Source organism: Molothrus aeneus, chromosome 1 (assembly GCF_037042795.1).
Source record: "Molothrus aeneus isolate 106 chromosome 1, BPBGC_Maene_1.0, whole genome shotgun sequence".
NCBI lineage: Eukaryota > Metazoa > Chordata > Aves > Passeriformes > Icteridae > Molothrus > Molothrus aeneus.
Window position 1 is genome coordinate 109,483,027 of NC_089646.1, and position 26,173 is coordinate 109,509,199.

At 41.4% G+C, this 26,173-nt stretch overlaps 1 protein-coding gene across 1 annotated transcript in view; it reads right to left on the bottom strand.

Annotated features, from left to right (window-relative positions):
* GAREM1 (GRB2 associated regulator of MAPK1 subtype 1) overlaps positions 1-26,173 on the bottom strand; it is a 102,036-nt gene that overhangs the window by 12,481 nt on the left and 63,382 nt on the right. The window contains exons 3-4 of the mRNA XM_066562778.1: positions 12,064-12,194; positions 1,550-2,728 (exon numbers count right to left, since the gene is read on the bottom strand). Of these exons, the coding sequence (XP_066418875.1) occupies positions 1,550-2,728; positions 12,064-12,194 (1,310 nt within the window). The remainder of the gene's footprint in view (positions 1-1,549; positions 2,729-12,063; positions 12,195-26,173) is intronic.

Consider the following 26,173-nt stretch of genomic DNA (forward strand, 5'->3'; position numbering starts at 1 on the left):
TGGTGCTGCTGGGCACTTGTCCAAGAGTCTGGACAAAGTGTCAGTGCATACCTGACCTCAGAGGCAAGGAAGTGCTCTTGGGTTCCTGCACTTAACATTGCACGTAAACACTTTGCTGAGAAGACACAATGTCTTGCCTTTCCTGGCCGCTCCAACTCCTGCATTTGCTTTTCGGGGAAGTTTTGGTGGCACAGTCCAAGGGCTGTAGCTGGGCATTTTGTGCCTGCCCGGTGTCCTCCTCCCCTCTCCTCACTGCACCTCCCCAGGCATTGCAGAGCCTGGCCAGGGGCATCCCCAGAGAAATCCACTGCAGGCTGACCCAGCATGAATGAACACATCTTAGCTTTCAACCAGGTTGTGACCTGACTCGTGAGGGCTACAGCCAACACTACTGGACTGTTAGATGGCAATAGGAAAGGTAAGGGATCATCATGTTTTGCTGCAGTTTGGTCTCAAATTAGTCTTAATTTACTGTACAGCCATGCTCTTGAAATCACCATAGAACTTTCAAGTGGAATATTTTTTTAGTTCCAGAAAAACCCTTGCAAAACAAATTTGTTAAATAATGATATACACCAAGATTCATGTGGTATATGTATCACTGACATTTTGCTAAAGACTCCTAGACACTCTTTCCTTAGGGAATCTTCTTCCTTTACTTTCTTTTCTTCTTTTTTTTTTTTTTCTTAAATAATGCTTAGGACTATGTCAAGAGACCACATAATGAGTGGAATCTCCAGCCAGCCTGCATAAGCTCCTGTTGATAAAATACATTTGCATTCTTCCCTCCTAAGTCTCCATGACATTCAGGTTTAGAGAAGTGATTTCTCCCATGAGTTTTCATTAAAAACCTTAGGCCAGGAAACATGCTCTGTTTAAAACTGAGTCCTCTAGAAGGCTCATTTATCAATTCTGCAGAGCTCCTATTTAAACATATTTTCTTTCAATAAGCAGTACAGAGCAATTAGTTCAGGTCTAGTTTGATAAAGTTTCCTTGGGGACAATGACACAGTATTCTTCAAAATCTGCTATAGGGTCACAATAGATAAGACAATTTCTCATTAACAAACACTTAAAATCTGTAAAAATTCTAGCTGTTCTCATTATCAGAGCCTGTTAATTGAAGACCCACCAACGTAATATGAGGTATTTCCAAGTGGGTCAGGCCCCATACACTCTGGCCACAGAAGATAGAAGACATGAGAAAACAATGAAGTCACATGGAGAGATGTGAAAAGCAAGAGAATGAAGTGACTCAGCAATTCTTAGACCTTGTTTGTGTGAGCAAGAAACCCAAAATAAATATCATCTGTAAGTATCAGGATTAAGCTATTAGATCAGTAATATTAAATATACTCCTGTGATATTTAAGACATGACTTACACACAGTAGGAAACTAGCTGAATTGGCACATCTTGCTAAGTCTGACTGTTCCCTTGCCCTGTATGTGCCCTTCCCCCCTCCACCAAGTATTCCCTAAAAAGATCTGCATGCAAACTCTTCATGACCTAGAAAAGGAAACAAACAAACATAAATAACCCTGACTTACTGCTTCTGATTTGGGAGGCACTGGAGGTGGAGGTAGGGAAACATCTGAAGACTTTGTGGTTGTTCCGATGGTTGCAGGCACAGGAAGAGGCGCGGTACCACACTTTGATCGGAAGGATCCTCTGTAGTTCTCACACTTGTTCTTCTCACTTAGCAAGCATGAGAGAGGCTGATCACCACCCTTTCCAGACCCTTGGTCCAACCAGAGCTCTTCGTAAGGAAGCTCTGGTTTCGTGGGCAGAAACATGGATTCTTCGCTAACTTCAGGGAAAAGGTAATCACTGCCACTGTCCCCCGACTCCTGGTACTGAAGAGCATCGTGAGAGAACAGGGCCCACTCATTACACAAGTCCCTGCAGCCATGGAGGTTCACCTCGCTGTTCCCATGCAGGTTGTTGCCGTAGACACACACGGAGAGCCGGTGGAAGGACTGTGTGAGCTCGTCCCGCGCGTAGCTGAGGGAGTTGGGCACGTGGCTGTGCCCCGCGCACCGGCTTTTCTTCGGGCTCTTGCAGTCGTCGTTCCAGTCAGTCTTCACATCCCGCACGGCACGCGAATACTCGTCTATGTCAAACTGCTCCTGGCATATATTAAACCAGTGCTGGATGAGAGGCTCGTGCCACAGCTCCCCCTTGACCACGCTATCGGGCAGAATAAATTTCGGAAGTGTCAAGTGCAAGGGAAAATGCATGGGAATGATTTTGTTTCCACGAAGCACGCAACAAACTACCACAGTCTTGGTCTGAATGTTGACAAACTTGTACCTGTGCCCCTCACGGATGAAATGCAGGTCATAAGGGTTTCTTGGTGTAGGACTTGGCACAGTCACGTTCACAGGCAGCCTGGTTTTTTCTACTATATTGCGAATCGTGTGCTCGCCTTCTTGCATCTGCACCTCCAGTGGGCTGCGGGTGCTGAACTTGCCCTTACACTGGAAAGGGAGACTGATGCTCTCATTGGTCCTGTGGTTCATGCAGATGAGGCAGGGCATTTTGCCTCTGCCTAGCTTACTAATTGAATTAAGCTTCCCGATTTTTTTGAAGATGGTGTTGAGCCGTGACTTCTCCTTAGAAGATTTTGCATAAAGGATTTCTGCTTGCCCCATTAAAGTGAGCTCATCCCCAGTACTAAGGGTAATGTTGTAAACTTCAGTGTCTTCATTGCATTCACCTGAAGCTACCTGCAAAATAATAATGAAAAATTTGATTTTCCCCCCAATGAAGACAATACTTCAAATCACATCAAATCTCTTGAGACTGAACTTACAAGACTATGTATTGGAAAACATTAAAGTAGCTTTATTTGAACAGCTGACTGGTCAACTGCAAGGTGTTTAAGCTGAAGTAACCTTTTAAAATTGTTCAGCTCATTCTTGCATCTTACTTGAGAGGAAAGAGCCACCTGAAATTGCCAAAGGAGGCATGAGAACAAACATAACCATAATCAGAAAGGGCAAGTCCACATATCCCAGCAGTTCAAATAGCCACTTGTGTCATTCAGCTATGACAGACCATGTCTGGATTCCCTCGGGTATCTTTTCCCGCCTTTGTTTTTGCTGTTTGTTAGAACTTATTTGCCAGGCTCTTGAGGGAAACAAATGTCTTTTACCATCTTCAGCTCCCTGAGGAGCAGAAAAGGTGATCTCATCATTACAGATGAAGCATATCCCTTTGATATAATTTTTTCCAGGCTAGGGGGAATGACAGATGACATCTATTCCGTGAAGGAGAAATCAAGAATATCGGTCTATCCCATATGACTAACTCCCCACCCTGCTTTGCTCTCCTAGTCATAGACTTCCTTCCTCATTTTTTGATCATAATTGCAATTTAAGAGATTAAACAACATATGCACAGCCATGTGTGAGCGTTTCTAGTATGGAAATTGTACCAGGAAAAAACCCCCAACAAAACAGATGTCCAAGGCTCATTTGCTTCTGAAGTTATTTCCTTACGACTGAAATAACTCTTTATAGACAAGATTGCTCTGCTTCATATTTGAGTGGTTTACTGTGAAAAGCCCTTTTCAGGGACCTAACAGAACCCACCCAATTCTTTGGTAGCAGCAGATCCCTACTCATAAATGAAAGTGTACCAGATAAACACTACTGGTCTGTTATCAACTATTTTATTTGAGAAATTGAACATACTAAAGAAATTGCCAATGAAAACATATGCTAAAATTGTATATCCCTTCCTCGCCTCCAAAACCCCTAAAGACTTCATGGACTTGAGTGAAGTTCAAACTCCAGGCTTCAAACCCTGGTATCATCACACAACTGCATGAAATCAAAGCTGTAATTCCAGTAAGTCAATAACTGACAAGTGCAGTGAATAATGCTTCCTCTTCTAAGACATGACCTGCAATCCCTCCATATTTGCAGAGCTGTGATTATTTTCTGCAAGCCAGAATTGCAGTTGCACAGGCAGCTCAGGCGAGGTGCGCCGCCTTAGCACTTCAGGCTCGGGGCTTCCGGAGAGGAAGTCATTCAAACCCTGAATTATCTAAACAAACACTAATTGGTCTAATCCAGGAAACCACAAGGGTTTATGGTACGTAATACTCACTCACAGTTTGCACCAGTGGCCTGGCAGCATTTGAAACACCATGACATGAAATGAAAGCACTGGAAGCTCTTTTGCTGATAAGGGCCATGTGACGTCCATTGCTGGTTTCTCCTGACACTGCCACAGAGCGCTGCATTGGAGCTGCAGCCACACAGCCCTGCCTTTGAGGGGCTGATAAGGGCTGAGGACACACAGGGCTCTGTGCCTGTACCATGCAATCTCCCCCTTTTCTTTCTGAGAGGGTGTTTTCTCTAGGAATATTGGTTTCTAGAATCACCAAGTCCCTGCAAATGGCTGCTTTGACAATGCCAGCTACACTGTTGGATTTTTCACTTGATGCTGCACCATCACAGCTTTTCCTCACTACTTGTGGGACACTGTCTGGAGCAAGGCAGGTGTCACAACCTGCAGCTGTGGGAGCTCCTCCTTAGACAGCTTACAGTTCTCTGATGATTCACAAACAAACAAGCCACTGCAGGAGGAAACGGTGGGTCAGATGTGAAACCACAGAGGTAACTAAATGGCTGAGCTTTACAATGAGGGTCTTGTGGAGCAGCTACTTATTGATGCCATCCACTTCAACCAGCCAAATAGCAAATGGGCTTTTAGAGCCAACTGACACGTTTAAAGACAAAATTATTTTCAATTAAAAACATTGGAAAACATATTTTTCATTGTTAAAAAAATACAGTCACAGGATCATTGCAGGTGAAATAAGGCTGAATTTAACCCTCAATCTGATGGGGGAATGAGATACAGGAGAGCAGCAGAGTAGAAAGAGACCTGGGATGATGGCAAGTTGAACATGAGTCAGCAGTGCCCTGGCAGCCAGGAGAGACAACTGTGTTCTGGGGTGCATCAGGCACAGCACTGCCAGCAGGCAAGGGAGGGAATTGTCCTGCTCTGCTCTGCTCTGGGGCAGCCTCACCTTGAGTGCTGGGGGCAGTTTTGGGTGCCACAATGTAAAAAAGACATTAAGCTCTTAGAGAGCATCCAAAAGAGGATGGTGAAGGGCATTGAGGGGAAGCCATATGAGGAACAGCTGAGGTCACTTGGTCTGTTCAGCCTGGAGAAGAGGAGACTGAGAGGAGACCTCACTGTAGTTTCAACTTCCTCATGAGGGGAAGAGTAGGGGCAGACACTGATTTCTTCTCTGTGTGACAGGAACTCAAGGCCTGAAGTTGTGTCAGGGGAGGTTTAGGTTGGATATCAGGAAAAGGCTTTTCACCCAGAGGGTGGTTGGGCATAGGAACAGGCTCCCCAGGGATGTGGTCACAGCACCAAACCTGACAAAAGTTCAAGGAGCATTTGGACAGTGCTCTCAGGCACATGGTGCAATTCTTGGGGTGTCCTGTGCAAGGCAAGGAGTTGGATTTTATTTTCCTCACGGGCCCCTTCCAACTCAGTATATTCTATGATATTCTATGAAAAGAAAGATGATGCCATAGTTCTAGTTTAGCACACTGAGAAAAATACTGTTCTGCATTCTTTCTTCTAAACAAAAATAGAAGGTGTTGGTTGCTGCTCAAAATTATAATAAAAACTGAAATCATGAAATTAAAGTCTAAGACCTCAGAAATTTATCTACTAAATTCTACTTATGGTGATGTTAAGATTGCTGATACATCCCACTGGGCTGCTTATACTTTAAAATTGGTAGGTAAATGGTAGGTAAATATGTGTTCCAGCATATTGGCAACAAAGATATACCATATATAAAATACATATCTCTCTCAAAGAACATAACAGTGCACAGATACTGCTCAGCTTTTGTTCTCAAGATTACAAAGGCTAAGGATCATTAGGCTAAATGATCCTTACTTTGTCTTTCTAGCAATGACATATGAAAATCAGACTTGCTCTGTCTTGTTCAAACATTTCACTTTATCAACAGCCACAAAACTTACAGACAAATCAACAAAGAGCCATGGACTCTAGCTTGGTTTTACACTGCCTTTGGTGAGCTTCACAGGGCCTCCAGAAGCCCAGGAATTAGTCATGCAGAGCATTTCCTAAGAACAGATGGGACAGGAGGAAACAGCCCCAAGTTGCACCGGGGGGGTTTAGATTGGATATCCGGAAATTTTTTTTTTTACCAAAAGGGTTGTCATTCACTGGAACAGGCTTCCCAGGAAAGTGGTTGTGTTACCATTCCTGGAAGCATTTATAAGATGTGAAGACGTGGCACTTGGGGACATAGTTTACTGGTGGACTTGACAGTGCTGGGGTAATGGATGGACTTAATGATCTCAAAGGTCTTTTCTGACCTAAATGATTCTATGGTTCCATGCCAAATAGTACACTTATAGACAACATGAAAGTGCATATCATAAATTATTCCTAGAAGGCAGAAGGGGTAGTTGCACATCAGCCTTATCTCCCTCTACCCTCTAAGCTTTCAGCACTGACCCAGCAGGATCTGCATCTTCACAACCCTGCTGAGACCATTCTCTGGGCCCCCTCTGCTTCCTGCAATGCAGCTGCTGCTGGGGTGTAGCAGAGCCCTACACTGTTTCAGACACTTGGACCTGCTAGTGGCAGGTCCCAGCTGGTGAATGTGTGCATATCCCTGGTAAATGATGGACTCAAGACAGCAGTGCACAATGGCACAGTTAAGGTGGTCCAGATCACAGATTAGTTCAGAAATAATCATACATTTTTGTGGTAAACTCCTAAAGTCTCATAATAGTTCTGGAAAAGAGGTAACCACTACAGAAGGCAGAAAACACCCAAGAGGCTTTCATTCAGCTGCATCACACATCCAAGGAGGGCTTTATACATTTTAACAATGTTTCGTGCACTGTAAGAACTCCTGCAGTTTTCCTTTGCACTCGCCCCTCTTCTGCTCCTCTCGTCCAGTTTTCATTGGTATCAGGTGAGAATAACCAGTGACCCCAGCTTTGTGAAAGATGCAGTGCTTGCCACACTACATTCCCAATGCCATCTAGGAATCAGGAGTAGATATTCAAGCTGAAAAATGAATGCACAAGACCCACAGATCCAGAACTTCCTCCCTGTTGTACTTGCCTTCTCCCTTCCCACTGCCAGCTGTTAATCCATACTATGTTCACTGCTGATGCCAGGATGCTAACCAGAAAGTTTACAGGCATACAGACACCTTGCCAAACACACTGCAAAACTGCAGTGGTCTAAGTCACTATAATATTTTATATTTTAAGACTCGTGCAATTCCAGTAACATTGAAAAGCCATTGCAAAGTCCTGCAGAAGACAGGCATCAGAAAAGCAAGGAATGATTACTTAGGAAACTGTTTTTTGGAAAAGCTCAGGTATAATCTTCCTTTTTCTTAAGGAAAGGCTAACTAGCAATAATAGATTTTGGTAACACCTGAGTCAATATGCTGTCTTGGACTCCAATTATTCTAATTTGTTATACTTTGGAGCAGAAGTCTTTAATTGGACATATAAGAACACCTGTATAAAAATTATTTGTGGCTTTATATAGATAGGTATAGCTACTAGACTTTATTAGAGTAACACAAGCATTGCATTCACTTTAAAAATACAATTAGGATTTTTTTTTAATTGTTAGAGCTCTTTGTAACTGTGAAGTCTCTGATTCATAGCTACAGCATATGGTTTTTATTATTAGAGCCAAGGGACCAATTGTAGCACTACACATATATTTAATAGATCATATATATTAGATATATATATATTTTTTTTTACAGGTCACAAAAATTGGAAAAGATTTTTAAAATGTAAAATAGTGTCTTCAGGAGAGCTGTTAGCAGGAAAAAAAAAAAAGAGCAAACATTTCCAAGGAAGTTGGCTCAATTCAGTGAGACAGTATCCCATCTTTCTTTTACAAATGTCTGTTTCCCAAGAGAGGATCAGCAAGTAAAAGTCTTCATGCATTTCCCTCTGGGATAAGAGGGACTTTGCCTAATTACTACATTGACAGCTGGCTTCAGTGCTCTTTAAGGAATGTCTCAAATAAATCAGTGATCTAAAACTGACCCAAAATGTGGCAGATAACACAGCAGAGCTGTAACATGGAGTGTCTCTTTATGTGGGACGTCAGGATCCACCGAGGCAGTGGCACTTGCCATCCAGGCTTCTTTTGGAGCAGGTACCTCAATGTAGGCACACAGCAGCAGCAGCTCTGCTTCCAGTGCTTCTCTTACTCAAGCCACCCAACCTTTTTCCAGGAGGAAAAGAGGCAGCCACAGGACTGCAATGCCAACGCAAGACACCGAGGTGTTGAGCCTGTGTGTACCGGGGGCAAAGGGGAAAAAGAAAAAACCCAAACTGCTTGGAGCTGACTCTTGCTGCTTTGTAAGGCTGGCATCAAGCCACAAGGCCACTAAAGCACTAATTCTTGAGGTGAAGTATTATGAATTGCCTGAAACTCTGGAGCCAAAATCTACACAGCACCTCATTTCAAGAAAGTCACTACTGCAGCACTTAAGAATGTCACTGTAAGTTACAGCCTCCTATATATGTGCTTTATGGCAACTCAGGGTGAGTTTATCAGAGGCACCAGAATTATAATCAGGAAATCAATTTTGCTCCACTGTACTGCATTACCATCTGCCAAAAAAAAAACGAAACCAAAAAAAAAGGGCGAAGTTTTCACTACAGATTTTTTTCCGCCAAAATGCACATTGTATGGGCCAACACAGTTAAATCACTGTGAAAAGAAGATTACATTAAAAAATATGAACAAATCAGGTATCAAAAGTTCACATCAGTCATACAATATCTTTGATAGGTAAGAAAAGAATCATTATAAGGCTAATTCTCTAACCCATTTGTCCATTCTAGAAAGTGTCTGCAAACAGCTTCACAGACTCTCCAGGGAGACCAAGTGATGTCTTCAGAAGAAAAATGTTATTCTGGAAGATCTGAAGGGTCCTGCCACACTAAGTGAGCTGCCTTTTAGAGTGAAGGAACTCCTAGTTTGTCTACTGTGCAGTCTATCAGACAATACTGCTGCTTTTTTAAGGGAACTTTTTGTGAATTGCCTTCAGTATTATTTGGGTGGGGGGGTGTGTTTGTTCCTTGTCTTGTTTTTAAGATCTGGTGCAAATAGCTTCCTGGGTGTTTGTATACATACTGCCACATGTATGAGACCAGAGCAGTTGAAAGCAGACATCTACTGCTGTTGCTTCAGCAAAAGACAGGGTCCTGGGGTAGCTCAACATTTTTAGTATTTTGTTCCTAGCAATAGAAAAAAAAATCATGTATTTGTAGCATAATTCTGTAACATAAACAAAATCTTCTTCAATTATGCACTGAATACTAATACAAAAAAGGTTCTCACCTATCTGGTCAGTGAAGAAATGACAGAATGCCTCTATTTTTTGGTCAGGAAGAGATTAAACTATTGACTGAATGAAACTCACTTATCCCCAGAACACTCTAAATTACTGTGCCTGTAGATGCTGCTACCACTCGAAATGACCAAGTGGGTATCCAGTGCAGTACATATGGCCAAAAAAGTTACTAAGTACTTTTAGCCATTACAAAAGTTTTATTTAACCCAAAATTTTTGTTTGCTAGTCTCTGAAAAGATACCACCTTTCCCTCCTAGTGGTACTTGCTTGCATGTATTACAGCTGTTCTTCAAACACCCATCAGGTCCTCAACCCCCTGCATCAGGGCACTGCCCAGAGAACCTGTCCATCTGCAAAACCACAGGGAAGGAAGGGAGAACCATCTCCCCTGCTTTGCCAGGATAAGGTGGCTGATTTTTCCCTTCAACGACTATTACAGGAAGCAAAAATAAAGTAAGCCCCTTGGAAATGATCTCGCAGCCCATCTCAGTGAGAAGGCAGTTTGGAGAATGGCAGCGGTAGCTGTGAAATCCTGCTGGAACTGCCAAGGATTTACACTCAGGAGCAAGGTTCACACCAAGTGGAATCATAACCATGGTGTACTGGCACATGCAGGCACACCTCAACAAGCACAGACAAAAGAACACAGTGACTGTCTGGTCACCTTGGAACTCTACAAGCTCCTTCTTCAAAAATCATCCACTGAAGAGTTGAGTGTTTGGAATAAGAAATAATTCCCAGACTTTAGAGATCCTTCTCATCCTAAGTGCTTCATCAGATATTTTGGGCACTTTTTTTTTCTTTTTCTATTGGATTAGCTGCCTTCTGATACTCTCTTCTGAATTTAAACAGGCATGCTACATTGGACAGGAATCAGCTGTACTTAGTATTCCTCCCTTTGCTCTAATCAGCTTGACAAAATCTCTCCCATATTAAAATTTTAGCGTACATAATTCTCTTGCATGTAAAGGGTTATTAAACACTTTAATAAATCCTGCTAAGTTCATTTATTTTTTGGAAGATGATAACCTTGGAATAGACTTCTATGAAACTGGAAAAACTGCCAAGAGGAATACTGCCAAGATAACTGTGTAACTAGGTTAAACCTGGATTATTACTACTGTTATTTACATTAAGGAGTATCACTATAAAACCTTTAAAAATGGATTTCATATCTAACAGAAAGTTTTGCTTATTTCTCAGTTTGCCACATATGAAAAAGAGTTTTAAAACCACTCATGGTAAACTCAAGATATGGCATTTTAGGTCTAAAGAGGCCTGTAGACAAATACTTTTTTGCACTAGAAAATCAAAGCTGCACATTCTATTGTGCCATTCTCTTGGTTTGGTCATTGATCAAAAGAGAAATAACAGCACAGCTCTGGATAAGGCTAGCAGTCACAAGGATTTTTTCTGAGCAGAGATAAAATTTTCTTGCTCCCTTGCCTAAATTTACAGAAGTGTTCCAACTTTCTCACCTAGCCTTCATTAATGAAAGCCTCTGTTTTACAGGCTCAGGTTAATGCAGAGCACAAATGAAAACAACCTACTGTCTTGCAAGGTGTGAGTCTTAGTCACTGAGTAAATTAACTGATGAGCTCTTCCACTTACACCTATAAAAACTGTGAACTAGCTGGTGTCTCCCAGCTGTAGCAGTGCAAGAAAAAGGAAAAAGCCATTAAAAGGTTGTTAAACAAAACCCAACCTGATACACAAAGAACCAGGAAATTCCAGGCTGGTTTTGCACCACCAGTATTAGCCAGTTTCCCCTGCAGGGTATATGATGTGGATCTCCACCACTGCACACCAGCTCTAGGATGCTCTTCTACCAGTCTGAGATGGTGCTGCTGCTCAAACCAACCAGATAAGCCTGGAGACCACTCTGCTCTCACAGCAGAGCTGACCTACCTTGTGCAGTGTCACATGTGTAGGTAGGACAAAGAAGAACAAGCTGTGATTTCACTGTTTCGTGGCCCTGCACTGCAGCATGTTTGGTGATAGCAAACCCTCTCATGGGATCAGTGACCCTTTCATGAGCCCAAGAGCTGTGCACAAACAAACACACACATGTACACAGAGAACAACTGTGTCTTTTTATTTTGGCATGGTTTGTTTTTGGGGTTTTGGTTTGTTTTTTTTTTTTTTGTTTGTTTGGGGTTTTTTTTGGTTTTTTTTTTTTTGGTTTTTGTTATTTTATTCACAATGGTATTTAGCTGCAGTAATTTTGAGACAAGCAACCTCATCATTTCACCCTGCATGCTCTCTGAGAAAGAGGCTTTCTGGAGAGGGATTTGAGCAGCTGCTGCTTAGCAGAGAATGAAATTCAGACTGCTGGAGGGGGAGGAGGAAGGGGGCAACAAACAACATTTGTTTAAAATCTGGCAGGAGCATCCTAATTAGATGAATTATTGAATGGATCATCAGGATTGCTCCCCAAAGTGCCATAGGGCAGGAGAGCCCTTAGAGGACATGTTGATTTAAGACTGCAGAAATGATCCCAAAGAGCACCATCACCGAATGTGGAACACTAAAGGCTCGTTTGTCTCAAAAATCACACTTCCCACTCAGCGCCGCTGCTCACTTGCCATGTATATAAAGGTTGCAACAGTTAATCATTTAGACAGGGACAAATATTTATTCAGGGACTACCTTAACGTTGAATGTTATTTCCTCCATGACGTAAACTCGTTCAGGAAATGCTTTAGCCACCTCCTCCACACTGTTAAAATACTGCACTGGCTCCTTAATATCTCGGTCTTGTTCCAGCAGCTTAAACTGCCCTGAAAACAGATGATAAACAGAAGAATTGTAAGATATTTATATTGGACAACTGTCACTGTGGCAACTGCTGGCTCAACTTCTTCACCATTTTGCTCGGTCAATTTTTCCAGTTATTAGCAACCAAACAAGAAGACGAAAGATTGTAGAGTCTTCTGAACCTGCCATGAAAGACACCCACTTTCACTGCCTTGGAATGAAAAGAACATGTGGCAGCCAAAGTGAAATTAAAAAAGATTGGTTTATCACATGCTGTCTAGAAATAGTAAATAATTATGGAGGCATTTGCATTTGTGTACTTAATTCAGTGTCATAGTATCTGTACAGATAGCACTTTTGGGCCTTTAATATTAAAAGTTTTACAGAAAGAAACCACACCTACAAAACCCCAAAACAATAAACATAAGGAATTTGGGTTTGTTTTTAGTGTCATCAAACAGCAGGCTAAACCTAAGCCCTTTTACCCCTGGGCTTCCCTAAGAATGGAACAGCATCTAACTTTCCTTAATGATAAACTGAACCCTTTGAGAACTTTAGCTAACATAAGATATTAAACCACAGACATTTAAAACTCTTTTGAAGGTGTCTGCCTTCAGAAGAGCACGAGAAAGAAGTGTTTCTTGCTAACTTTACCTCCCTCCAGCATGAAAACTTTGTCTATTTTCTATCTCTTGTAAAAGGCAAGAACTAACATGGAGGGAGCCACCCCAGGCAGACCTGCCAGGGACAGCCAGGCACATCAATCACCTGTGTGCACTATGAACACAAGTTTTAAAATTTTATTTTATAAATACAGAGATAAGAAAAGTTTAGACAGTTCACTGTTTGCATGACTTAAGCTTAAAATCACTGGAGTGATCTTTCCAAATTTAGAAATGGTAACTATTACTAAGTTAAAGGCTGGTCTCAGCAAGACTTGATGTAAAAAACAACTTTAGAAAATGAGAAAAAGGTTGAATAAAATCTATGTCTGGTGCAGCTCCTGTAAATCACATTTTAAAATCTGCAATGCATGCACTGGATTATTGTTCCCAAATAGCGCTGAACTTCATTAAAATACATCCAGTACATGAGGATGTCAGCCACCTACAGAAATATTTTCTCACTCCTTCAGCATTCTTGTGCTCAGCGCCCTGCTGCCCCTTTACATCCCATCAGGCTTGAGACCTCTGTGACACGCTGGGAGAACTCACCCACACTGAACTATTTCAGGCCACACAACAGCAGAAGACAACGCAAACTCAGCGAGCCCTGGCGCCCATGAGAGAGAGCTGTCCTGCCCCTGCCAGGTGTGTGCACACACGTGTACCCACTCACCCACCCACCCACCCCTCAGGAGAGGTGCCAGAGCAAGAGGCTCAGCACTGCTGCCCATCCCCAGCTGTAACTGCTGCCAGGGGCACACCCTTTTAATCAGTATGTTAAAAGCTCTGTGATTGTAACCCTGAAAATCAGCTTGCAAGGCAGAGGACTTCCTTTTATACCCTTCCATATGTTTTGTCTTTCTAAAGTGATCATGGTAACTTTGAAGTATTATCAGCAGGGTAACTACAGATGCTGGTATTTCTCACTGCAGGACTATTTTTCAAATGTTTTAATAATCTTCATTACACTTCCTAAAATCAGTTGAGTTTCCCAGCTTTGTATCTGCTTCAGGACATGCTATGATGTGACATTCAACCAAGGCAATTCATGTACTTTGGAGACCAGCACAGGGGTAGAAGCCACAGGACTTTTAGTCTGACTTGAGGAAGCTCTTTCTATAGTGTACCACAGCAGGAATGGCTTCTCTGGGTCAGACCACAGGTCATGCAGCATTCCACCTTAGACAGGAGTAAGCAACAGCAGTGTAAGCAGGTTGGAGTTAATGCACAGTTAGCAATACTACCCAGAATCTCCTTCCCAGCTCTCAGAGGAACTCATGGCTGAAGGATGAGTGCCAGTGCAGAGAAGAGGTTTTGGGCTTAGCAGCCCCAGAGGTTTTCTTCCCTCTAAAATTGTTTAATTGCTTACTGATGGTAAACTTTCATTGTAGACAACATACCCTCTTATCTGGAGAAATTTTCACAAATTCTTTTTCCACAAACTTTAAAGTACCTCTGGGATTAAGACTACAAACTGTAGGAGTGATAAAGCTATACCTGGCAGACAGTATGGGTAGCCACAGGAAACCTGACAGCAGACAAGCATTTGGAAAATGCTTCATATACTCAATAGAACCATGCCAGCATACTAAAGCTGAATTTTTCAGCCTGTCTGCTTTGAGCCCTTTTAGGTGCAAAGCAATAGAGGGGTCAGGCAGCCAACACCTTTGGGCTAAGGGAATCTGAAAAATTAGCAGGAAGCTGCTCAGTTAACTGGTGCTGAGAAGTGCATTGTGACTGATGCCAAAGCACGCACATGGAGACGAAGAGAGAGCTGTGCTTTTCAATCCCCAGACTGACACAAACCATGAAAATCCTGTCTTAAGAATTTCCCTTTCAGCCACAGCCTAACCAAGAGGAAGATGCATTCCCTGGCTGAACAGGTCCTTTCCCTCACAGGCACCCCACTTTCCTCTAAAAGAAAATGAGGAGTGGGGAAGATGAGTGAAGTCAGGTGCCCTTGTGCATGGAGTCAGGACGTGTCAGGGCATCGTGTAGTAGCAGGGACTATGAGCTGCACCAGGGAGCATCTGACAGCACAGAAAAACCACTACTCTAAAGCACAGAGCCAGTAGATGTACTTCAGATAGTCACTAAGAGCAGCATGCTCTTAAATTTAACAGATGTCACACAGTGTTCCTTCACCATGGGCTGACCTAAGGCTGTGTTTATTTTCGATTGTTATCCTCTTTGACTACTGACACAGCCATTGGGAAGCAGCCCTAACTGATTGCCCAGTTTGGGATCCAGGGGTCTGATTTGCAGCATTCCTGGCTGCGGCTACCACTTGAGGCAAGCTGTGATTAGAGTTTTTAATGACAAAAAAATCCCAAGCTGAAACTACAGCAAGTTTAGGTCATCTCAGACAGATCGAAACTCAGTGGAGTTACTTCTGATTTGATACTCCATGCTTATGCACAGAACCGAGGTGAATATGATATTGCATGGAAGCTAAGCAGTTTTTTGAAACTGCAGTAATAAAATTTTACTAGTTCAGAAAGAAATTGAGAATTCTCACTTCAGAGTGGGAACTGAGTTGGCCACAGTAACAAAGCATGAATTCACATGAACAAGGAAGGAAAACAAAATACTGAATAGTAATACATGATATGAACAATACTCATCCTGCCCTTTGAATGAGACAGTGGCCTTTAATTCTAGGTTCTCTAGTTACTCTGTTTGGAAGCATAATAATACTATTTTTCTATGACTGTTATATATTTAACAACAGTGAATCTGGTGGCAAGACAAGGCCAATTACTCCTTGCAACCCAGAGTTCTACAAAAAAGGTCCCAAATTCCTCAACACAGAACAAACGCTTTAGGCTGTGTGCAACTGGGAGCAGAGTCTGCTCTTTACTGCAGAATTACACATTCCTGCGAAAAAAAAAAAGGAAAAAAGAAAAAAAAGAAAAAAAGAAAATCATCATTGGGAGCTTTGGTTGGGTACAAAGCGACGCTCAGAGCTGTCTGTGTCGCTATCTGTGCCATCCTCCCCGTCCTTCAGCTGAGCCTCACAAACACAAAGCCGTCTGTGCCCTCACTGCTAATAAGCAGCAGTTCACGAGGAGGTTGACGACAGAGGAGTACACACAGATCCCAAAGCACAGAAGAGAAGGGCAGCATTAATCTCTGCTGTTACAAAATCAAGAAGTATGCTGGGCATGGGAGCTGTCAGGGCTAGACATTAAAATGCCTCTTCCGTGAAAAAGATGGGTTTATAATTTGAGATTTTCTATAGACAGCTTTTAAAAATTTATTTCCTCATTGAAAAAAAGCAGACTTTTCTTTATTGGAAGGAGAGAAAGAAGGGCTGAAGAGCCTACAATATGAATTTGAACCAAATGTCAGTAAAACTAACTAACTAACTAAACTAACTAACTAATGAGGAGGAAGAAGACAATTTCTTCCTATGTGTCTACCTGGTCTCTATTCAAGCCTCCATAAAAGACCAAAGCATGGCTGAAACACAAGTTTAATGGACATAAGTATGGCCTGACTGCATGTTAAAGTGGAAATTTCTTCCACTTTAAAAAAGGCACAATTTCCACAATTTCCTTGGGACACTTGACAAAACTGACAGAAAGCCTGAACAAACCACAGGGCAATTTCACTTTGTGTTAATTAGGAATTTAACAAAAAAAAAAAAAAGAAAAAAAAAGAAAAAAAAGAAAATATAAAGCTAAAACTATACTTTTATAGAAGCTCACCCCTCTCTCTCACTAGCACAAAAAGAATAATGAAATGTTTCTGTAGTAAATCAGTGAAGGTTCAGAAAGATCAAAGATTCGTAATACCTGCATGCTCCACTGAGCAGGTATGGCTATTCCTCTGCAGCCAAACGCTAGGGAGAAATGAACAACTCCTGCAACCTTTATATCTCTTTACCTTTCTGTCTGGCCTCTGGCAGGCACAGTATTGGAAACAGTTTCATCCTAGTATATATTATCTCTGTAGATTATGAATTCTTATTTCTCTGTGAAGGTGCTTACAGCAAAGACAGTAAATCTACTACTGGTGGAAATGAGTCTGGAAAAATAAAAAGGCAAGGAAGGACCTAAAACAGTGCTTATTCTCCAGTTTATGAAGGCATTTATAAAAACCCATTAGGAGCAGAAAGATCAGTCCATCTTCCTTCTTGCCAGATTGGCCCTGGAATGGCTGTGAGCAGGGGCATTAATCAGTCCTTTCTGTCCAAGCTTCTGCTGCTTCCATTGCTTAAGTCTTGCAGGCTTACACATGTTCCTAACTCCAACCTAGCAGCTCATCCAGGTTATTTCTGTGATGTAAGATCCCCTGGTTTTTGCAGTGACTTACCCCTTACCCTCAAATAGTCCAGCAGTTTCCAACAGTCCAGAATGTTCCTGAAACAGAAACATTCTGTACAGTGACTGCACTGTACCTAGACCCAGGCAGTCTTTATCTATGGCAGGCATTCACTGGCTGGACAAACTGTCAAGTTTTCATTGATATAAAAGCATGAGAGCATGCTTATGCATATACACTAAAAAGAAAAGCTGTAAAAATAAACTCTGTTTAAAAAAAATAAATGCATGTCACCAATAGGAAAGATGGAAGGTCACTGAAACATCTGCTCAGCTGTGTTTGCTGCTAAATGTTTCTCCAAGGAGGCAGGAGCTGTATTGTCTGTCTTTGATTATTTAGTAAGTCTCACAGCCCTCTGTGAGGCTGTGTGCAAGGCCCACTGCTCCTCAAGAATGCACAGACAGCACAGCAGGGTAGCAAAAGTACTGCAGAGGTTTATGTTTCATATTATTTGTTGACTGCTGACTGCATTTTAGTATTTCAAGGAACTGCAGAGCTACTCAAAAAGGAATGGCTCTACCTGCCAGAATAACATCATTTTGGAAAAAGATAGTTCTTGCCTACATTTTTCAGCATTCCTGTGCATAATAACACTGATAGCAAATTACTTTGTTTTTCTTCACCAAATGATGATCTTTGATATAACTGGGCAGAGTTCAAGAGCATAAGCCAAAAGTACACTTTAGCAGATTTGGTTTTTGATGTACAGTCTTTATTTGATTGTGTGTACAACTCTCCTCAATGTCTGATAAAGATATAAATTCATTTTAGTGGGGGGACAAAGGAAGGAAATCTCAGTTTATGGTCTACTCTGTCAGCCCATCAACTAGATCATATGGTAGAGCTATTTCATCCCTAACTAGTCCTTAGATAAGGCAGCCAGTCAAGAGAGAGCATAGCAAAATAAAGACTCCAAAATAATAGATTAAGCTATAACCACAACACTGCAATTTAAAGAAAAATAGTCAACTTTAAATTTAAATTGACACTGCCATTATGTCTTTGCACAGAACCAAAATGTGGCATTTTGTTGTTGCAAGCAGTGTTGTCCTAGCAGTGGCTGTAGCTGTCTAGACCTGAGAAAAGAAAGAAAAGCCCATCACAATCTTTGACAGAGCTATCATGTGGCTAATTGGGACCAGAGAGTAAAATTAATACTGAAGCTCTTTCAGGGACCTATCACTAAGCCAAGGTGAAAGGGTTTGGCAGACATGCAGAAGTCATGATGAGTGGGAAATAAGTGCCTTGCTTCGCTTTTGTCATCTTCCAGCTTGTCAACAGTAAGCATTTGTTCCCAGCTCTCCAGAGGAGAGAAGAGTGCAGGCACACTCAGCAGCAGAGTCCCACTGCAAAGAGAGGCATTGCAAGTGTAAATGGAATTACAGAATGCTGTTTTCAACAGCAGGAGCAGACAGCAGGCCACAAATGGACTAGTGCAGGCAGGCTCACTGCTCACAGAGAAGACAGGAAAGTGAATCACCTGCTCTGCTATCTCTGAACTCTCCATTGAAGGAGCTGCTGATTCCATCTGAGGTTGGGATGTGGCAGCAAACTAACATGGATGCAGTGACATGATAAGTTCAACCCCTCAGTCAAAGAAAGAGCAAGATAGCCCAGCAGCACAGTTTCATCCTTGTCTGCCACACCGATAGCTTCGGAGAGCTACGGAAAAAAACGGCTTGGGGGCAGAGGAGATATTTTTTTGAAGTTATTCATGAGAACTTCTTTGTTTATTTTCATATTGTAGCCTGCTGAAGGCATACAGGAAACTATAAAAGTGTGGAGAATACAACAGGAAATACACAAGTATATCTTTGGTGCACAGCTTCCAAAGGATGACCACTGGGATACAAACTAGAAATGCTATGATTGATTCTTAAGGCATAATCACCTTGAAACAGGTGTAAGAAACAGAAATATTCCCTCTGTTTTTTAAGAACTGCCTGTCAGTACTTTTTCTTGAGGAGACGGGTGAAGAAGAGGACCTCGTGTGTCCCAATCTAGACCCAATCTTCTGGAAATTTTGGGAATGAATTAAAAAAAATAGACAGAACATGAACTAGAGACAGATCTAAGTAAACATGACACCAGTAGAATTCATCAAGTGTACTGGAGCTAAACTTATGGCACTGAAAAGCAGAGGGCAAGGCACAAAGGCACATTCAGTCAGTAGATATTGTGTAACATTTCATGGCGAAGGAGCCCTTCAGAATGAATAGTTTTACTTCCTGGAAATCTTATGAAGATTTTGAAGGCTTAAATGCCTTTATTCCTCACTGTGTCATGTCTGTGGCACAAATACCCAATCAAACAAGAAAGAATGAGTCAGGCACACAACCTGGTGAGACATGTCGAAGCAGAGCATCAGCCCACTGACACATCACCTGTGCATATGCACAGACACCATCTGAGAGATCAAGGAAGGGAATCCAACCAAGTTTCCCACACAGCAATGCAATGCTTGCTAATCAAACCCTCTAATCCTGTGCAGGCAAAGCAAAGGGGATGGTACAGCCTAGCATTCTCTTTTGTCTTATCTTACTTTTATGATTCGTAAGTAGCATAACAAAAAAAAGAGAAAGATTCTGTTGGCAGCATAACAAAGAAAAATCAGTTCAAATGGTGACTGATGATAGCTTAAAGCAGATTTAACTCATAGATATTGCAAGAGAGGGAATTTTAGGTTACAGATCATGTAAAAAGACAGACAGGGAAAACAAGCCTAACCTCCAACCTTTGTTTCATAAGTTATTACCATCACAAATACAAGATTACTGCAATGAAATGTTCCATTTTACAGGGTCACATGTTTTTGAGAGTCTGGACTGTAAGTTAACTAGATTTAACTTACTGGGTTATCATCAATCTAATCTGTAATTAGCATAATTTTCTTCCTTTCCCATGTGCTTCCAACAGACATGAAGAGTATGTTCCTTAAGCAGTGTGTTAGTTCACACACTCACTTGACCATGCAGAGGACTCTGATGAGTACCACACTGTCTGACTTTCCTAATTACTGTAAACAAAAGCTGTGGAAAGTTTCCTGTTGAAGAGTAAGAATATAAAGACATACAGATGAAGATGGGATGCTCTCCTGGTGAGTATCAGCACTTACCCTGATCACAGCTCAAAAAAGGATTGAGACAAAGAGAAAGAGTTACAGAAAGCCCAGCTAAACCAACCCAGAGCTTGCATGAAACAGTATTGAGGTGACTACATTTTACAGCAGCTGCCCAATGGCAAAATCCTTCCTTGTATGAGCATCATCCCCTTGGTACTGGAGTGGATAATATCCATGCAGATCTCAGTTATGACAGTGTTTAATAGTCACTGAAAGCTAATGGCTCCAACCTACTGCAGCAGCATCCAGGATCCTTCTGGGAACATCCAATGGAACTGCCTGCCACCAGAGAGGAAAACTTAATAAGAAGACAAAGACAACTTAATCCCTCACTTAGTAGCCTTTAGCAATAACTACCAGAAAAGAAATTGGGGCACAATCAAAGGTGAGAACATTTATGGTTACAGTTCTTACTATACTTTGAAACATTTGCTTTACTAAGTAAATGCATTGCTTTTACTTACACATTAACGCTGATTTGGGGCTAAAAATCAATCTTAAGGAGCAGAGACTGAGCTTAGATATGTCAATGCAAACTGAACAAGAAACCCTTCACTGAGTGGCAGATAAGACCCTTAACAGAATACTGCTGTGCTCATAAATGTTTCTATTTGAGTGAAAGACATCACATACCTTTAAAAGTAAGAAGCAACACAGACCTAATCTGCCTTTGGATCTAGTCTTAGCTAGGTGATCTCCTCCCAAATCATCAGTGTACACCCATCCCAAGACATACAGACATTAAACAAACAGGGTTGTCTACAACAGATTAACATTTAATTAAAGCGCAGAAGAAAGTTGAGATGAGAGTAACAGAACAAACTCCTGGTCAACATTTGAAATTAATATTACTAGTTTCAAGCAAATTAATTAATTTGAAATTAATATTACTAGCTTCAAGCAGGCTCAAACAGACTATGCTAGAATACCTGTTAAAGGTTAGCCAAGCATGCTGGGTTTCTCTATCACAGCTGCATCCAAATATTTTGCCTTTATACCACAGATTACTCACCTCATTAAAACTGATTTCAGAAGAAATTATGAATGTGTAACTTTTCCTCCTCAATGTTGGCAGAGAAAATCCCTTTTCCTTTTATTTCAGAACAAATTTTTAATTAATAATTTGGAGAAAACACAATAACACAATATGTTCCTGTGGGCTGATGCCCACACCAGCAACAGTGCAGTTGTAGTCCATAATCTGCATGGGGATTATGCACTGCAAGCACCTAATGAGTACAGAAACCCAATGACATCCTTCCCCTTGCCTCAGCAGGTGCCTCCTCACAGAAAATCCACCTTTTCACCTTGTCATTTTGGTTGCTAAACAGTGAATTTCAGTTCCCTGTGCAAATGAAGTGTCAATGAAACAAACTGGAATATTTTCTGAGGGCATAAATATTTCAGGACCTGAGTTCAGTGCAGTTCTAATGGAACAGTTTCTTTTAATTCCAGTGCCTAAATTTTTTCAAAAAGATGAAAATTAATTTTTGCACTGACAGAAAGATAAAAACCAGACAGCATTCAAAAGAGAAACTGTGTTCACCTGTGGCAACAGAAAAATGTTATAGTACAGGTGGAAGAGGTTTCATTTTTAGAGAAACAGATGAGTTTGAAAACAGGGCTAATAATTTTAGGGGACCAAAATTTGATTGCACTGAAGAGAGCCAACCTCTGCAAATTAGAAACAAGCAAGTTCCAGCCTCTGTGTCAGGCCTGTTCTGAATCCTAGAATTTCACTTTGATTTAAAAAACTGAGAGAGTGCAATTATAGGGAGAGATTTAAGATGTGCAGAAGTGCATTTTTACCACAATATGGATTCCAGGGATCCTAACCACAAACAAGTTGTGGATTTACACCAGACAACTTTTTGGATTTGGTATCCATCTCTTAAAAAATAAATTTGCAAAGTGGGAGCAGCTCTCCTGAACAAGTTCATACACATTCTTCTATTTCTTGGTAAGTCAAAACTTTCACTAAAATAACAGCAGCAACCACTGAGCTTAACCATTAACTTTGCCTGTCTGAGTAACAGCTTTTATTTATTGGTTTGGCAAAAAGCTTCAAAGCCAGCACTCACCAAAACTCAAGCTTTTAATAGTTCTGCCTCATTGCAAAGACACTTTCTTCAGTTGCAAACCGACCATCCTTTACGCTTTCTGCTCTTTTGCTGACAGATCTTTTTCCTCCTGCTACTCCCACGTGCGTATCCTCATCTCTGTGGCCTGACCTGAGCACCATTCATTGACTTCTTGCTCACTGAGAGTCTTTTGTGCCTTTCAGGTTCTGACCCCATGCCGTGGGCAGCACACCCTGGCCCAAGCGTGGGACGGTGTGTCCTCCACCCAAGGAGAGCAGCCACATCCACAGCACTGCCCCTGGCAGCCACTTGTGTTGCAGTAAACAAAGCTAAAGAAATACTGCATTCACCAGGCAGAAATCTTTAAAATGCACATAGACCAATTCTGTATAAAAAGTGCTTTTGTTCCCTGCTCAGGAACAGGTTTTTTAATTAACTGAATGGGAGGAGTTGTAAAAAACCAGGAACAATGACTGAGTCAGAAGCTCAGTCAGTTCTCAGTAGCTTAACAGGGCTTTAACATGAGACAGAATAAACTTATTTCATTCAGTTAGACATTTTTATCAATGTGTAGAGAGACTTCAGAGCTGATGCTTGGTATCCTGAAAGACTGTCTGTGCATTATAGAGCAGCTTATTGTTTCAAAGCTTGTATCTCATTTGCTTGCTGAATATATATGTAGTTTCTAGCAGAGCCTGTATTTTTTCCCCTTCTCTCCTCTCCCTAAACATAAATCTGCTAAACTATTGTACTCAAATTACTGCAGAACCTGTCACTCAAACAAGTTTCCAACATTTGTGTATCTGCAATGGGAAGAAGCAGTTTCTGTTATGCTGTGTAATTAAAAAGACAATTTTCTTTGGAAAGGTACCATCACTTTGTATTGCCAATATCTGTCAATGCCTGCAGACTATAGCTCAGTTTACATATTTATAATGTGTTTAAATTAGGAAGGAATTAAATTTATTAGGAAGGAATTCAATTTATTATAGCTTCGACCACCAGCAATCATGACCAAGTTCTGAAAAAACAAGTTCACTTTACTTCTGGAACAAATTAAACAACATTTTAAAAACTGAAATGCAGCCAAATTCCAAAGAAACTCTTTAATTACACAATAGGTCTGGTTTATTCATCTGAGGTTTCCTGTCAAGGAGAGTATTAAGTACATTCATGCTACAGCTAAAATTACATTAAGGAGAATTTGAAACAAGTGCAGAGCCAAAATAATACATGATCTGAAAATCACCTTGATGAAGTACACATAGGAGCTTATGCTCCAAAAACTGTCATCTGTAATGCTGGAATATCTATCAAGCATACAAAGTAACTTGCAGCAGGCAAACATTTCTAATTTTTTTTGGTTTAGGATCAGCAGTCACGTTTGTGTCACCGCCTCAGTTGAGAGGCAGAAGGTGTTTTGATCCCTGCATTCTGCATGAGCTAAGCCATCTCTTCACTCACTCCCTATGAATGCAACAGAGTTTGTCAGAATTGTCTGGTTTCCAGTACAAGAGGACATTGATTCAGCGCTGTGCAATTTACCCACAGAGCAGACAAAGCTCTTGATAACAGCTCAAGATGAATGAAGGCAGCTTTTAAGAATGAGCTTTTTGGCATATGTTCACAGCATGTGCTGAAGTGTCACCAGGAGAAAAAAAAAAAGGGAAAAAAAGGGGAAGAGAGAGATGAGCTGAAAAGGTGGGTGAATAGAGATGATGAGTAAGAGCACATTGCTTCAGCACTGCCACTTCATTTAATTTTCACTGCTACTCAAGAAGGCAACAAAGATGATAAATCTAAAATGTAGATCTAAGCAAGATATGCATCTGCCTCAGTTCTCTTGAATGCATTCCGTCACACACCTTAAATAAGGAGGGTACCATCTAAACCTCTCTCTGGCAGCTCAGCTTACCATAGCTGAATCCAAAAGGTATAAAGAAACAGAATGCCCAGCCAAATTTTCCCTCTTGTAAGATGCCTGCCAGCTTGCTGAGAGCCAAATGAATCCTGTTACTAGAGGCTGCCAGCCTAGCCTAAAACAGCTTGATGGAAAAAAATGCTACAGACTATACATGGGGTGGTTTAATTCCAAAAATGTTTTCAGACCACCACTTATGGGATTTTGTTTTTTTCCATCTAAATGATAATTCATGAGTTGGAGTGTACTAGTGAATATTTTCCCTCTATGTAATTTCTAGTGAAAACTTCTCTCTAGTACTGGGCATCTCCTGTTAAAAGGCATTTTTGCACCAACCCCACTTTGTAGCCTTTCACTGAAAGGGCTGTGAAGTGGTAATTATCAGAGCGGCTGACAGTCTGGCCTCCTGTTTGTCTTTGAGTGCTCATGGACTTCTCCAGCTGCTAGATTATCATGAGATATATTATTACATACTGATTTCTAAGTGTAAAATCTAACATTAGCAGCTGCAAGTGTTCCAGGGAAATTCCGTGGTTTAAATTTCTGCAAAAGAACTTTGGTTGTAAAACAAGGTGATCTTAAATCTGCCTCTAAGATTAGGAAAAATATTAAAACTTTCATTAAAAAATAAAAGTTATTCTTTGAATAATGAAGCTAAATCAATACTAGATAATTTGCCTTAGCACATAGATTTAAAGTTGTGAAGATGCCATGGATGGGAAAAAACTATATTAGGATTTCAGACAACTAGAATTGGTTACTGCAGGTATTTAGAAAGGGAGGCAGATGGTGCTTAGAGACCAGAAAAATTGGGACATCCCAAGCTAAAAGCAACTCAAAACCAAAACCCATCATAAGATCAGTCTGCTAGACCTGTTTCAATGTTTTCCCAACAGCTTAATATTCCTTTCAGGAAAACGACTATTTCAGCTGAGATTTCTGAACATAGAGGCAAAGATGCTTAAAAACAGAAACAGAGAGGCAGAGATGTTTAAAAACTCCTGCCTTCGAAATGACATAAATTATGCTCTTTTAAAGCACATTTTTCCTCAGAGAAGTCCAGTCCTTCCTTTTTTTGACTGCACTCCTGCACACCCAGTGGAATAAAACCCAACAGCACACAAGGTCTTGACAGACACACAGTGGCACAGTCATCGCCGTGCTGCAGAACATCACTGGGAGAAGGGTCACCTGCCCCAAGGAGGCAGACCAACACTCATTTTACCCCTTCATTCTGCCACCTCCTCCTACCACACCAAGCTGCCCTGAGGGGACAGTGTCCATGCCACCAAAACCCTGCCACTGAAGGTGAGGGTCTCAGCTTGGCCAGCAGAACATGGAGGATTCACAGAAAAAAGCTTCAGTGCCTGCCTAAATAGATCAGTACATTTACTTAAATCATCAGAAAGACTGTGACCACCTAAGCAAAGCCAGATACAACCTGGTTTATAATCTTTGTCTTTTTGTCTGCTGGGGGCTCTCTTGAGGCATTGAGTGATATCAAAGCGAGCAATTCACTTTTCCTCTTTGCAGTCACTCTCCATGCTTTGAGCACGTATTATTTTGGCCTCCCACTCTTCAAGATGGAATTGCCCAAGTGGCTGGGAGTCCAAATACCTCCAGCAGCTACTTGATGTCTTACCCACGTATTACCGTGCCCCAGTGATGCACCCCTGCCTGCTGCAGGCTCCTTATGGTGAACAGGCAGCTCATTTGCCAGCTCTAGGAAGACTCAGCTGAGCCAGCTCTCAGAACATTCTATGCCAGCTGACCCAAGGTTTTCCTTGGACAGGAGTCAGAAAACCACTCTGCACACTTTCCATTTGATCCACACTAAATGAGCCTTACAGTAGCCAAACACCACAAAGTGACAAACATCTGCACTATG